The 11,693-nt window shown below is 66.7% G+C and overlaps 1 protein-coding gene and 2 non-coding genes across 3 annotated transcripts in view; all 3 read left to right on the top strand.

Moving 5' to 3' along the window:
• Positions 1–9,614, top strand: part of TBRG4 (transforming growth factor beta regulator 4) — a gene marked incomplete at its 5' end in the record, with an annotated part of 15,772 nt that extends 6,158 nt beyond the window's left edge. The window contains 9 exons of the mRNA XM_041408574.1: positions 1,339–1,653; positions 2,829–3,000; positions 4,002–4,159; positions 4,817–4,927; positions 5,158–5,302; positions 5,932–6,183; positions 7,223–7,334; positions 7,506–7,620; positions 9,295–9,614. Coding sequence (XP_041264508.1) covers positions 1,339–1,653; positions 2,829–3,000; positions 4,002–4,159; positions 4,817–4,927; positions 5,158–5,302; positions 5,932–6,183; positions 7,223–7,334; positions 7,506–7,620; positions 9,295–9,420 — 1,506 coding nt within the window. The remainder of the gene's footprint in view (positions 1–1,338; positions 1,654–2,828; positions 3,001–4,001; positions 4,160–4,816; positions 4,928–5,157; positions 5,303–5,931; positions 6,184–7,222; positions 7,335–7,505; positions 7,621–9,294) is intronic.
• On the top strand, positions 5,366–5,499 carry LOC121338211. The gene has a single exon (XR_005952996.1). It is a non-coding gene; the product is annotated as a small nucleolar RNA SNORA5 (small nucleolar RNA).
• On the top strand, positions 7,022–7,153 carry LOC121338212. Its single transcript, XR_005952997.1, has one exon. It is a non-coding gene; the product is annotated as a small nucleolar RNA SNORA5 (small nucleolar RNA).
• Positions 9,615–11,693: the final 2,079 nt, after the last annotated feature.

The raw sequence follows: 11,693 nt of genomic DNA, 5'->3' as shown, positions 1-11,693 counted from the left end.
GGAGTGCTGGGGACAAGGCTGGCAGCGCTGGGGGCACACCTGGCAGTGCTGGGGACAGGGGTGGCAGTGCTGGGGGCACACCTGGCAGTGCTGGGGACAGGGATGGCAGTGCTGGGGGCACACCTGGCAGTGCTGGGGACAGGGATGGCAGTGCTGGGGGCACACCTGGCAGTGCTGGGGACACAGCTGGCAGTGCTGGGGACAGGGATGGCAGTGCTGGGGACACAGCTGGGAGTGCTGGGGACACACCTGGCAGTGCTGGGGACAGGGCTGCAGTGGCTGCTGTGCCCTGCTCCATACCTGAGTGCTCAGGGCACACCTGGGGCACAGGCTGGCAGTGCCCAGGTCACTCCAGGGGGCTCAGGGCACACCTGGGGCACAGGCTGGCAGTGCCCAGGTCACTCCAGGGGGCTCAGGACACACCTGGGCACAGGCTGGCAGTGCCCAGGTCACTCCAGGGGGCTCAGGGCACACCTGGGAGGTGGCACAGGTAGAGGAGCAGTGTCCCAAATCCACAGTGGCTGCCCCTGTCCCACATCTGCCCCACAGCTGTCCCTGTGGCAGATCTCCCGGGTGTGGAACACTGCTGGTGGGCCTGTGTCACTCACGTCCCTGTGTCACACCTGGCCCCGTGTCACACCTGGCCCTGTGTCCCCATGTCCCTGTGGCAGATGTCTCAGGTGTGGAACACTGTCTGTGTCACCCTGTCCCTGTGTCACACGTGTCACTGTCCCCGCAGATGTCTCAGGTGTGGAACACTCCCCGTGTCACACATGTCCCTGTCCCTGTCCCCGCAGATGTCTCAGGTGTAGAACACTCTCTGTGTCACCCCATCCCCATGTCACCCCATCCCCGTGTCACATGTGTCACCCTGTCCCCGTGTCCCCGCAGATGTCTCAGGTGTGGAACACTCCCCGTGTCACACGTGTCCCCTGTCCCTGTCCCCGCAGATGTCTCAGGTGTGGAACACTCCCCGTGTCACACTCTCCCTGTATCACACCTGTGCCTGTCCCTGTGGCAGATCTCTCAGGTGTGGAACACTCTGTGTCACACCTGGCCCCGTGTCCCCGGAGATCTCTCAGGTGTGGAACCCTCCCTGTGTCACCCTGTCCCCACGTCACATGTATCACACCTGTCCCCCTGTCCCTGTGGCAGATCTCTCAAGTGTGGAACACTCTGTGTCCCACGTGGCCCCGTGTCCCCGGAGATCTCTCAGGTGTGGAACACTCCCCGTGTCACATGTGTCCCCTGTCCGTGTCCCCGCAGATGTCTCAGGTGTAGAACACTCTGTGTCACCCTGTCCCCATCTCACACCTGTCCCTGTCCCTGTCCCCGCAGATGTCCCAGGTGTGGAACACGGCGCTGCTGCAGCTGCTGCGCAGCCTGCCGGCGCTGGGGCTGCCGCGGGGCGGGCGCCAGGCGCGCTCGGTGGAGCAGGAGGTGCTGTGGCGGCTGCGGCGCCTGCCCCTGCGGCAGCTGGTGCAGCTGGCCGAGCAGCTGGCGGCGCGGGGCCCCGAGGGGCCGCTGCTGCCCGAGGTGCTGCGCAAGCTGGAGCTGCGCTGGACCGAGCTGGACGCGCCCCGCGCCGTGGTGACGCTCATGGCCAAGGTGGGACACCTGTCCCCCGCCCTGATGGAGCGCCTGGAGGACAAGGTGGGCACGGCGCGGGGCGTGGCGCTGGGGGGGACCCGGGGCGGGGTCGCCTGGGGTCGGCAGTGTCACCTGGGGGCACCTGCGCAGCCTGTGCTCTGTCTCTGCTCTGCCATGTGTCCGCCTGTGCTGTGTCACCTGTGCTGTGTCACCTGTGCCGCCTCACCTGTCCCTGCCTCACCTGTCCCTGCCTCACCTGTCCCTGTGTCACCTGTCCCTGTGTCACCTGTGCTGCCTCACCTGTCCCTGCCTCACCTGTCCCTGTGTCAGCTGTGCTGCCTCACCTGTCCCTGTGTCACCTGTGCTGCCTCACCTGTCCCTGCCTCACCTGTCCCTGTGTCACCTGTGCTGCCTCACCTGTCCCTGCCTCCCCTGTCCCTGCCTCACCTGTCCCTGTGTCACCTGTCCCTGCCTCACCTGTCCCTGTCCCCATGCAAGGCGCTGGCACCGGGGAGCAGTTTCATTCCTGTAACTGTCTCACCTGTCTCCATGTCCCTGTCCTCTCTCCCTCCTGTCCCCTGTGTCTCTGTCCCCGTGCCAGGTGCTGGAGCAGAGCAGTTTGATTCCTGTTCCTGTGTCACCTGTCCTGTGTCACCTGTCCCTGTGTCCCTGTCTCACCTGTCCCTGCCTCACCTGTCGCTGTCCCCGCAGGCTCTGGAGCTGGCAGAGCAGTTTGTCCCTGTGTCACCTGTCCTGTGTCACCTGTCCCTTGTCACCTGTCCTGTGTCACCTGTCCCTGTGTCCCTGTGTCACCTGTCGCTGTCCCCACAGGCTCTGGAGCTGGCAGAGCAGTTTGTCTCTGTGTCACCTGTCCTGTGTCACCTGTCCTGTGTCACCTGTCCTGTGTCACCTGTCCCTGTTCACCTGTCCTGTGTCACCTGTCCTGTGTCACCCGTCGCTGTCCCCGCAGGTTCTGGAGCTCCTGTCCCGTTTGTCCTGTTTCCCCTGTCCTGTGTCACCTGTCGCTGTCCCCGCAGGCTCTGGAGCTGGCAGAGCAGTTTGTCCCTGTGTCACCTGTCCTGTCTCACCTGTCCTGTCTCACCTGTCCTGTCTCACCTCTGCTGTCCCCGCAGGCTCTGGAGCTGGCAGAGCAGTTTGTCCCTGTCTCACCTGTCCTGTCTCACCTGTCCCTGTGTCCCTGTCTCACCTGTCCTGTGTCACCTCTGCTGTCCCCGCAGGCTCTGGAGCTGGCAGAGCACTTTGACCCTGACGAGCTGCGCCGCGTGGCGCTGGCGCTGGCGCTGCAGCAGCGCCGCAGCGTGCCCCTGCTGCGGGCCCTGTCCTACCACCTGCTGCAGAAACCTGCTGAGCTGCCCCTGCCCGTGCTCAGCGACCTGCTCTTCGCCTTCAGTGAGTGCCAGGGCCACCTGCGGGGGCTGGGGACAGGCCTGCTGGGGGTGGGAGCTGCCTGGGCTGGCACTGGGTGGGGGGCTAGGTGACCTTAGGGGTCCCAAAGCTGTCCTCTCGGCCAGGTGGGGTGAGGGAATCCAGGTGAGCTTAGGGATCCCAAACCTGTCCTCTGCCAGGTGGGGTGAGGGAATGCAGGTGACCTTAGGGGTCCCAAAGCTGTCCTCTGCCAGGTGGGGTGAGGGAATCCAGGTGAGCTTAGGGGTCCCAAAGCTGTCCTCTGCCAGGTGGGGTGAGGGAATCCAGGTGAGCTTAGGGGTCCCAAAGCTGTCCTCTCAGCCAGGTGGGGTGAGGGAATGCAGGTGACCTTAGGGGTCCCAAAGCTGTCCTCTGCCAGGTGGGGTGAGGGAATCCAGGTGAGCTTAGGGGTCCCAAAGCTGTCCTCTCAGCCAGGTGGGGTGAGGGAATGCAGGTGACCTTAGGGGTCCCAAAGCTGTCCTCTCAGCCAGGTGGGGTGAGGGAATGCAGGTGAGCTTAGGGGTCCCAAAGCTGTCCTCTGCCAGGTGAGGTGAGGGAATGCAGGTGGGCTTTGAGGTCCCAAAGCTGTCCTCTCTGCCAGGTGGGGTGAGGGAACCCAGGTGACCTTAGGGGTCCCAAAGCTGTCCTCGCAGCCAGGTGGGGTGAGGGAATGCAGGTGGGCTTAGGGATCCCAAACTCAGGGATCCCAAACGTAGGGATCCCAAATCCAGGTCATCGTTCTAGGGCTCCTGTCACTGCAGGTGTCCCCAGCCCCTGGGAGCTCAGCGTGAGGCCATTCCACACCCTGGGTGTCCCCAGCCCCTCCCCAGCTCACCTGGAGCCCCTTTGGGCACCGGGGTTGCTCCGAGGTGTCCCTGGAGCCTCTCCTCTCCAGGTGACCGTTCCCAGCCGCCACCTGTGGCGCGGGGGGCGCAGGACAGAGGTGCCCAGAGCCCCCCCGTGCTGAGCTGTCCCCCTTGGCACAGGCAAGCTGAGCTTCCAGCAGCCGCAGGTGCTGCACCGCCTGGCCCTGGAGCTGCAGCCTCACGTGGGCAGCCTGAGCCCGGCGCAGGTGCTGCGCTGTGCCCGCTCCTTCGCCAGCCTGCGCTGGCTCAGCCGGCCCCTCGCCGAGGCCATCGCTCAGGTGAGCCCGGGGGGACAAGGGGGGACCTCACCTGGCCTGGGGGGAGGCGGGGGACGCTCACCTGCGCGGGGGTGTTGTCACCTTTCCCAGCAGGAGCCGGGCAGAGCGGGTTCCTCTCGCTGCTCCGGGCTGTTGTCACCTGGGAGCAGTGAGGGTCCCTCCCTGTCCAAGCTGTGTCACGTTCCCTGTTGGAATCGGGGGTCGTTTCCCGCTGGGTTTGGCTCCATGCAGACCCTCCAGCTGTGACTGCTGCTGCTGGTTCTGTCCCAGTTCTGTCCCAGTTCTGTCCCAGTTCTGTCCCAGTTCACCTCCATGCACGTCCCCGTGCAGGCTGGGACATTCCAGGCCTGCCCTTGCGTCTGGATACGATCCCAGGGATCCCCCAGCCCTGGTGTCCCACCCAGCACGGTCCCTGCCGATGTTTCCAGGCTTTTCCTTGCTGCTCCTCTCCCAGCTTCCTGCCACTTCTGCCCCAGTTCCTGCCAGGTTCATCCCCCTGCCCCTTCCCATCCACAAGCATTCCAGAGCTTGCCCCTGAGAGAGTCCCAGGCGTCCCCCACTCTGGTTTTCCCCCCGGGAGGCGTCTCTGGCTGACGTGTCCACCCTCTCCCTCCCGTCCCCACTGTGCACAGCCCCACGTTCCCCTTTTCCCTGCAGCACTGCCTGGATAACACGCAGAGCCTGTCCCTCACCCAGCTCTGCGGGGTCCTCGTGTCCTTCGCCCGCCTCAACTTCCAGCCCAGCTCCGGCGAGGAGTTCTTCTCCATGGTGAGGTCCTGGGATTCCCCAGTGGTCGGGGTGGGGAGTGACCTCAGAGACCCCCCCTCCCCCAGCCCCAAAGCCTCCCAAACTCCATTTTCCCACATCCTAGCACTCCGTGTGTCCCAAATCCCTCCCAGCCCCCTCCAGGTGATCCCATGGGAAAGGGGCCGTTGGACGGCATGGCCGACCCCGCCGTGGCAGGAGGGGCGGGGGGCAGCTGGCGTTCCCTTCCCCAGATCCACGAGCGGCTGCAGGGGCAGGAGCAGCAGCTGGAAGCGCACCTGCTGACGGACGTGGTGTGGTCCCTGTGCGTCCTGCGGCGGCCCCCGGCCCCCCACCTGCGCCAGGTGCTGCGCCCCGACTTCCAGGCGCGGCTGCGAGGTGAGCCCGGCGCGGCGGGGTGGCCGGGGGGGGTCACCTGTCCCCAGGTGTGCTGCTGGCGCCTGCAGCCCAGTCAAATTCGGTCCCCGTCCCCCCCGTGGCGGGGACCGGCCACCGGCTGCCACAGTGACCTCCGTGGGCACGAGCCCCGTGTCCCCTCCCGTGGGACCGGGGGGCCAGTCCCACTGGAGACATGGAGCGTGGGAATGCTGGGGGCTGGGAGGCTTCTCGGGGGCTGGGGGGCTTCTTGGGGGGGCTTCTCAGGGACTGGGGGGCTTCTCAGGGGCTGGGGGTCTTCTCGGGGCTGGGGGGCTTCTCGGGGGCTGAGTTCACCTGGCGGTACAGGTGTCCCAGCTGTCACAGCCCCGTGGCCGTTGAACCCAGCGGGGCTGCACAGCCCCTTCCAGGAGGGAAAGGGACTCCAGGGATTGCCCAGATGCCACCTGGGCATCCCCTGGCACCGCCTGGCACCATTCCCCTGGCCCTTGAACCCGGCTCAGCCCCTGGGGGCACGGCCCCTGTGCCGGGTGCCACATCCAGCCTGGGGCTGCACGGCCCGTGGCCGTGTCCGTGGGTGTCACCTGGGTGTCCGTGGGTGTCACCTGAGCGTGTCCCCGCCCGTCCCGCAGGTGACAGCTCCCCGCGGGCGCGGAGCTCGTGGCTGAAGCTGCTGCACATCAACGCCACGGCCAGGCTGGAGACCCCGGGCTACGAGGGGCCCTTCCTGCCCCCCGAGCTGCTGGGGGGGCGCGGGGACAGGGACAAGGACAAGGACAAGGCCACCCCCCTGCAGCGGGGGCTGCGGGAGGCGCTGCCGGGGGCGCTGGGGGGCGACGAGCTCGTCCGGTACAACGTGAGCACAGTGTACGGCTGGGACATCGGTGAGTGCCACCCGCTGCCAGCCCGGGGCCTGGCACCTGCCTGGCACCTTCCAGTGCCACCCCTCAGCACTGGCACCTGCCTGGCACCTTCCAGTGCCACCCTGGGGCCTGGCACCTGCCTGGCACCTTCCAGTGCCAGCCCGGGGCCTGCCACCTGCCTGGCACCTTCCAGTGCCACCCCCGGGGCTGCCACCTGCCTGGCACCTTCCAGTGTCACCCCTCAGCACTGCCACCTGCCTGGCACCTTCCAGTGCCACCCCTGGGGCCTGGCACCTGCCTGGCACCTTCCAGTGCCACCCCCGGGGCTGCCACCTGCCTGGCACCTTCCAGTGCCACCCCCGGGGCTGCTACCTGCCTGGCACCTTCCAGTGCCACACCCGCAGCTGCTACCCACCCTAGGCACCTTCCAGTGCCACCCCTCAGCACTGCCACCTGCCTGGGCACCTTCCAGTGCCACCTCCAGGGCTGCCTTCCACCTGGCACCTTCCAGTGCCACCCCCAGGGACTGGCACCTGCCTGGCACCTTCCAGTGCCACCCCTCAGCACTGCCACCTGCCTGGGCACCTTCCAGTGCCACCCCCAGGGCTGCTAGCCACCCTGGGCACCTTCCAGTGCCACCCCCGGGGCTGCCACCTGCCTGGCACCTTCCAGTGCCACCTCTCAGCCCTGCCACCTGCCTGGGCACCCCCACCCCTGCTGCCTTCCCCTGTGACCCCAGTCCCCCCAGCCCTGTCACCCCCGTTACCTTCCTGTGTCACCCCACAGCCCTGTCACCTTTCCCTGTCACCCTGCAGCCCTCCTGGCTCTGCCACACCCCTGCCATCCCCTGTCACCCTCTTGCAGCCCAGTCAAATTCGGTCCCTGTCCCCCAGTGTCGGGGACCGGCCACCGGCTGCCACAGCAACTCCGTGTCCCGCGTGTCCCCTGTCCCCTCCCGTGGGACCCGGGGAGGCGGACCCCACGGACACTGCCCTGCCTGGGGTGGGGTCGGCAGAGCCCCTGGGTGGCTCTGAGTCCCCTGTCCCCTGTGTCCCTGCAGATGCCGAGGCGGTGCTGGACAGTGACAACAACCCTCTGCCCGTGAGGGACTTCACTGCCCCCCACTTGTCCCACTCCGAGGGGACAAAGCCACTGCCACCGGGGGCCAGGAGGTGGGTGGGGACACGAGGGGCTCCCGAGGGGGACGGGAGGAAGAGGAGGGGATGAGGAGGGGCAATGGGAAGGGTCAGTGGGGGAGAGGGGGACAGGGAGGGGACACGGGACAGGAGGTGCCGGGAGGGGCACAGCTCAGGGGTGCTCAGTGTCCCTGTCCCTGTCCCCAGGGTGGCCGTGCTGCGCTGGGAGCTGCCGCAGTTCAGCTCGCGGGGCCGGGAGCTGCTGGGCCGGGGCTCGCTGGCCCGCCGGCACCTGAGAGCGGCGGGCTTCCTGCTGGCCGAGGTGAGAGGGACACGCTGGGGACACCGTGTGTCTGCTGGGGACACCCTGTGTCTGCGAGAGCTGGGACACGCTGGGGACACCGTGTCTGTGTGAGTGGGACACGCTGGGGACACCCTGTGTCTGTGTGAGTGGGACACGCTGGGGACACCGTGTCTGTGTGAGTGGGACACGCTGGGGACACCGTGTCTGTGTGAGCAGGGACAGGGCTGGGGACACCGGGCACCTGGCAGTGTCTGTGTGAGGGACAGGGCTGGGGACACCCTGTGTCTGTGTGAGTGGGACAGGGCTGGGGACACCCTGTGTCTGTGTGAACGGGACACGCTGGGGACACCGTGTCTGTGTCAATGGGACACGCTGGGGACACCGTGTCTGTGTGAGCAGGGACAGGGCTGGGGACACCGGGCACCTGGCAGTGTCTGTGTGAGGGACAGGGCTGGGGACACCCTGTGTCTGTGTGAGTGGGACACGCTGGGGACACCGTGTCTGTGTGAGTGGGACACGCTGGGGACACCGTGTCTGTGTGAGCAGGGACAGGGCTGGGGGGCTGGGGACCCCCTGTGTCTGTGTGAGTGGGACAGGGCTGGGGACACCCTGTGTCTGTGTCAACGGGACACGCTGGGGACACCGTGTCTGTGTCAATGGGACACGCTGGGGACACCGTGTCTGTGTGAGCAGGGACAGGGCTGGGGACACCGGGCACCTGGCAGTGTCTGTGTGAGGGACAGGGCTGGGGACACCCTGTGTCTGTGTGAGCAGGGACACGCTGGGGACACCCTGTGTCTGTGTGAGGGACAGGGCTGGGGACACCCTGTGTCTGTGTGAGTGGGACACGCTGGGGACACCGGGCACCTGGCAGTGTCTGAGGGACAGGGCTGGGGACACCGGGCACCTGGCAGTGTCTGTGTGAGTGGGACAGGGCTGGGGACACCAGGCACCTGGCAGTGCCTGCGTGTGCCCAGCACTGCCAGTGTCACCACTGGCCCTGCCCCAGGTGACACATCTGCCTGGCACTTGAACCCTCCCAGCCCCCTCCAGGAGAAATATTCCCAGAATGTTCCCCAGGTGTTCCCCAGGTGTCCCCAGGTGCCACCTGAACCTCCCTGGTGGCAGCAGAGCCCAGCCCCCATCCTGTGAGGTGCCCCCAGCACTCAGGTGTGGTCTCACCTGTGCCCAGCCCAGAGGACGGTCCCTGTGCCCGTGGCCACCCTGGTGACACCAGCTGGGTGCCATTGTCCCCCTGGCACACCTGGGCACAGCTGGCACCATGGGGGTGGAGGCTCTGACACCCCCTGGGGGCTGCCAGCTCCCCCCAGCCTGGCACTCAGCAGGGCTGAGCCACCATGATCCCCCGGGCCACCTGCCAGGTGCTGGGGGGGACAGGGGTGACAGGGAGGTGACACAGACGAGCTGATCCTGTGGGGTCATCCAGGATTAACCCCTGGGGGTAATTATAGCCCGGGGGGGAGTGAGACAGCCACGTGTCACCCCCAGGGTCACTGCAACCCCTGCTCTATTGTCACTCCCCTGGCAGTGCCACCGTCACACCTGGGGGGTGGTGGCACGTCCCAGGGTGGGCACTGGGACCCCGGATCGGCGCCGAGACCCTCTCGGGTGGGTGCCATGGCGTGGGCAGGACAGGAGGGGACACAGCTGCCACACCCCTGTCCCCTGCAGGTGCCCCACTACGAGTTCCTGGAGCTGAAGCTGGAGCGGCAGCGCGTGGCCTACCTGAAGGACAAGGTGGCCAAGGCCCTGGCTGGTGACACGGCTGGTGACACGGCCGGTGACACGGCCACCTAACCCGCCTGTGTGGCCTCCTCACCTCGTCAGCGGCCACAGCCCCGTGCCAGCGTGAGCGTGTCACCGTGCAGAGGTGGCCCAGCGGCTGAGCCCCGGTGGCAGCGTCACCAGGCCACCGTGCCCACAGCGGTGTCCCCGTGTGACCGCTGCTCCCTGTCACCAACGGCTCAAATAAACCCACAACTGTACAGGGATGGCGGCTGGGCGTGGTGGCACTGGGGACGGGTGGCATTGGGGACAGCGTCATTTGGGACGTGACATTGGGGATGGGTGTCGTGGGGGTGGGTGGCATTGGAGACACGTGACATTGAGGACGGTTGCCATCAGTGCCAGGTGCAATTGGAGCTGGGTGACATCAGTGCCAGGTGTCATTGGGAGCAGGGGACATCAGGGCTAGTTGGCAACATGGCCAGGTGACGCTGGGACTGGGTGACATTGGGGCTCAGTGGCACTGGTGACATGGGAGCCAAGTGACATCTATGGTGGTTGGCACTGGGGTTGGGTGACATTGGCGCCGGGTGACATTGGAGCTGGGTGACATTGGGAGTGGGTGACATTGGGAATGGGTGACAGCAGGGACAGGTGACATTGGGAATGGGTGACAGCAGGGAATGGGTGACAGCAGGGACAGGTGACATTGGGAGTGGGTGACAGCAGGGAATGGGTGACAGCAGGGACAGGTGACATTGGGAATGGGTGACAGCAGGGAATGGGTGACAGCAGGGACAGGTGACATTGGGAATGGGTGACATTGGGGCCAGGTGACCTTGGAGCTGGGTGACAGCAGGGACAGGTGACATTGGGAGTGGCTGACAGGGGGCTGGGTGACGTCAGGGTGGGGTGACAGTGCATGGGTGGCATTGGGGTCAGTGCCATCAGTGTCGGTGGCACGTGGCTGTCCCCAGCGCTGTGCCCGGGGCCGCCGGTCTGAGCCGGGATCGGCGTCAGGAGCCAGCGGCCTTGATTCCCGATTATCCCGGGATTGTCCCGGGATTGTCCCCGGGGGGACGGGGACAGCGCCGGGGGCTGGCTGCGGGCTGGGCTGGGGGTGGCCAGCGGGGACAATCTGGGGTCTGGGGGTGTCACATCCCGGCCGCAGCCCCCGCCGTGTCCCCGCACGGGGCAGGGGACAGAGTGGCTCGGGACAGCCCTGGGGGTGACACAGTGGGGACAGATTAGCGCCCACCTGGCGCCGGGACCCCTCCAGCCCCCCGGGAAGGGGACGCGGGCCGGCTGGGGGGACACACGGGGATGGGGGGACACACTGGGAAGGGACACGCGGGGATGGGGGGACACGCGGGGATGGGGGGACACGCGGGGACACGCGGGGACAGGGGGACACTCGGGGGGACAGGGGGGACACGCGGGCGGGAGCTGCTGAGTCACCGGCCGGGGCCGTGCCTGGCACGGGCAGCCCGGGGTGGGGACAATGCCCGCCCTCATCCCCGCGCTCGGGGACACGCGGGGGGGACACGCGGCTCCCTCCCCGCCCCCACCGCTGTCGCCGCGCCCGCGCAGACGCTTTGGGGGGGGGGGGGGGGGGGCCCCCCGCCCCCCCCCCCCCCCCCCCCCCCCCCCCCCCCCCACATTGCTGTAAAAAAACAAATGCACACATAAAAATGATACATGGATTCTCTATGTGATAAAAATATGTTGTTCATCATAACATAGAATGCCTTTTATTTACCCCTGGTATTGATATTCTTTAGGTGTTTTAATCCATCTGTAAATATGGCAGAATTAGGGATAGTCTCAGAGGTCAAGAAACTCCAGGTTTACAATTTTGCTTCATAATGAAAATTGGAAAAAAAGCTATTGGAAAAACCTTCATCTGTTTCTAGGAAGGCTTGGCAGGATGTCAGATCACCATGTTTCTCTCATCTTTCCTACACACAAATCAAGTCACTCCTCCCATGCTCTCTCCCTCCCCCCACCCCCCGGCCCCCCCCCCCGCCGCCGCTTTTGGGGGGGGGGGGGGGGCTCCGCCCTGTGTCCCCCCCCCAATTCCCCCCAGGACGCCGCGGGATGCTCATCCCCCTTTTTTAGGAGACAAAGTGGGGGGAAACTGAGGCCGGGCCCCGCCCTCGCGCCCCCCCCCGGAGCTGATGCAAGCGCTGGGTGGGCCCCCCCCCGCCGCAGCGCCTCTGTCGCGACAGAGCCGGGGCCGGGCGGGACGCGATCGCCGCTGACATCAGCCGGGCCGGGCCCCCCGCCCCCGCCGCAGCCCCGCGGATGCTCCGGAGCCGCGCCCGCCCGAGCGGGGGGAGCGGGGG

The sequence above is a fragment of the Onychostruthus taczanowskii genome, unplaced genomic scaffold (genome assembly GCF_017590055.1).
Source record: "Onychostruthus taczanowskii isolate IOZ18803 unplaced genomic scaffold, ASM1759005v1 scaffold3, whole genome shotgun sequence".
NCBI lineage: Eukaryota > Metazoa > Chordata > Aves > Passeriformes > Passeridae > Onychostruthus > Onychostruthus taczanowskii.
The sequence above is the reverse complement of the archived record's forward strand: the minus strand, read 5'-3'. Positions and strand labels throughout refer to the sequence as shown.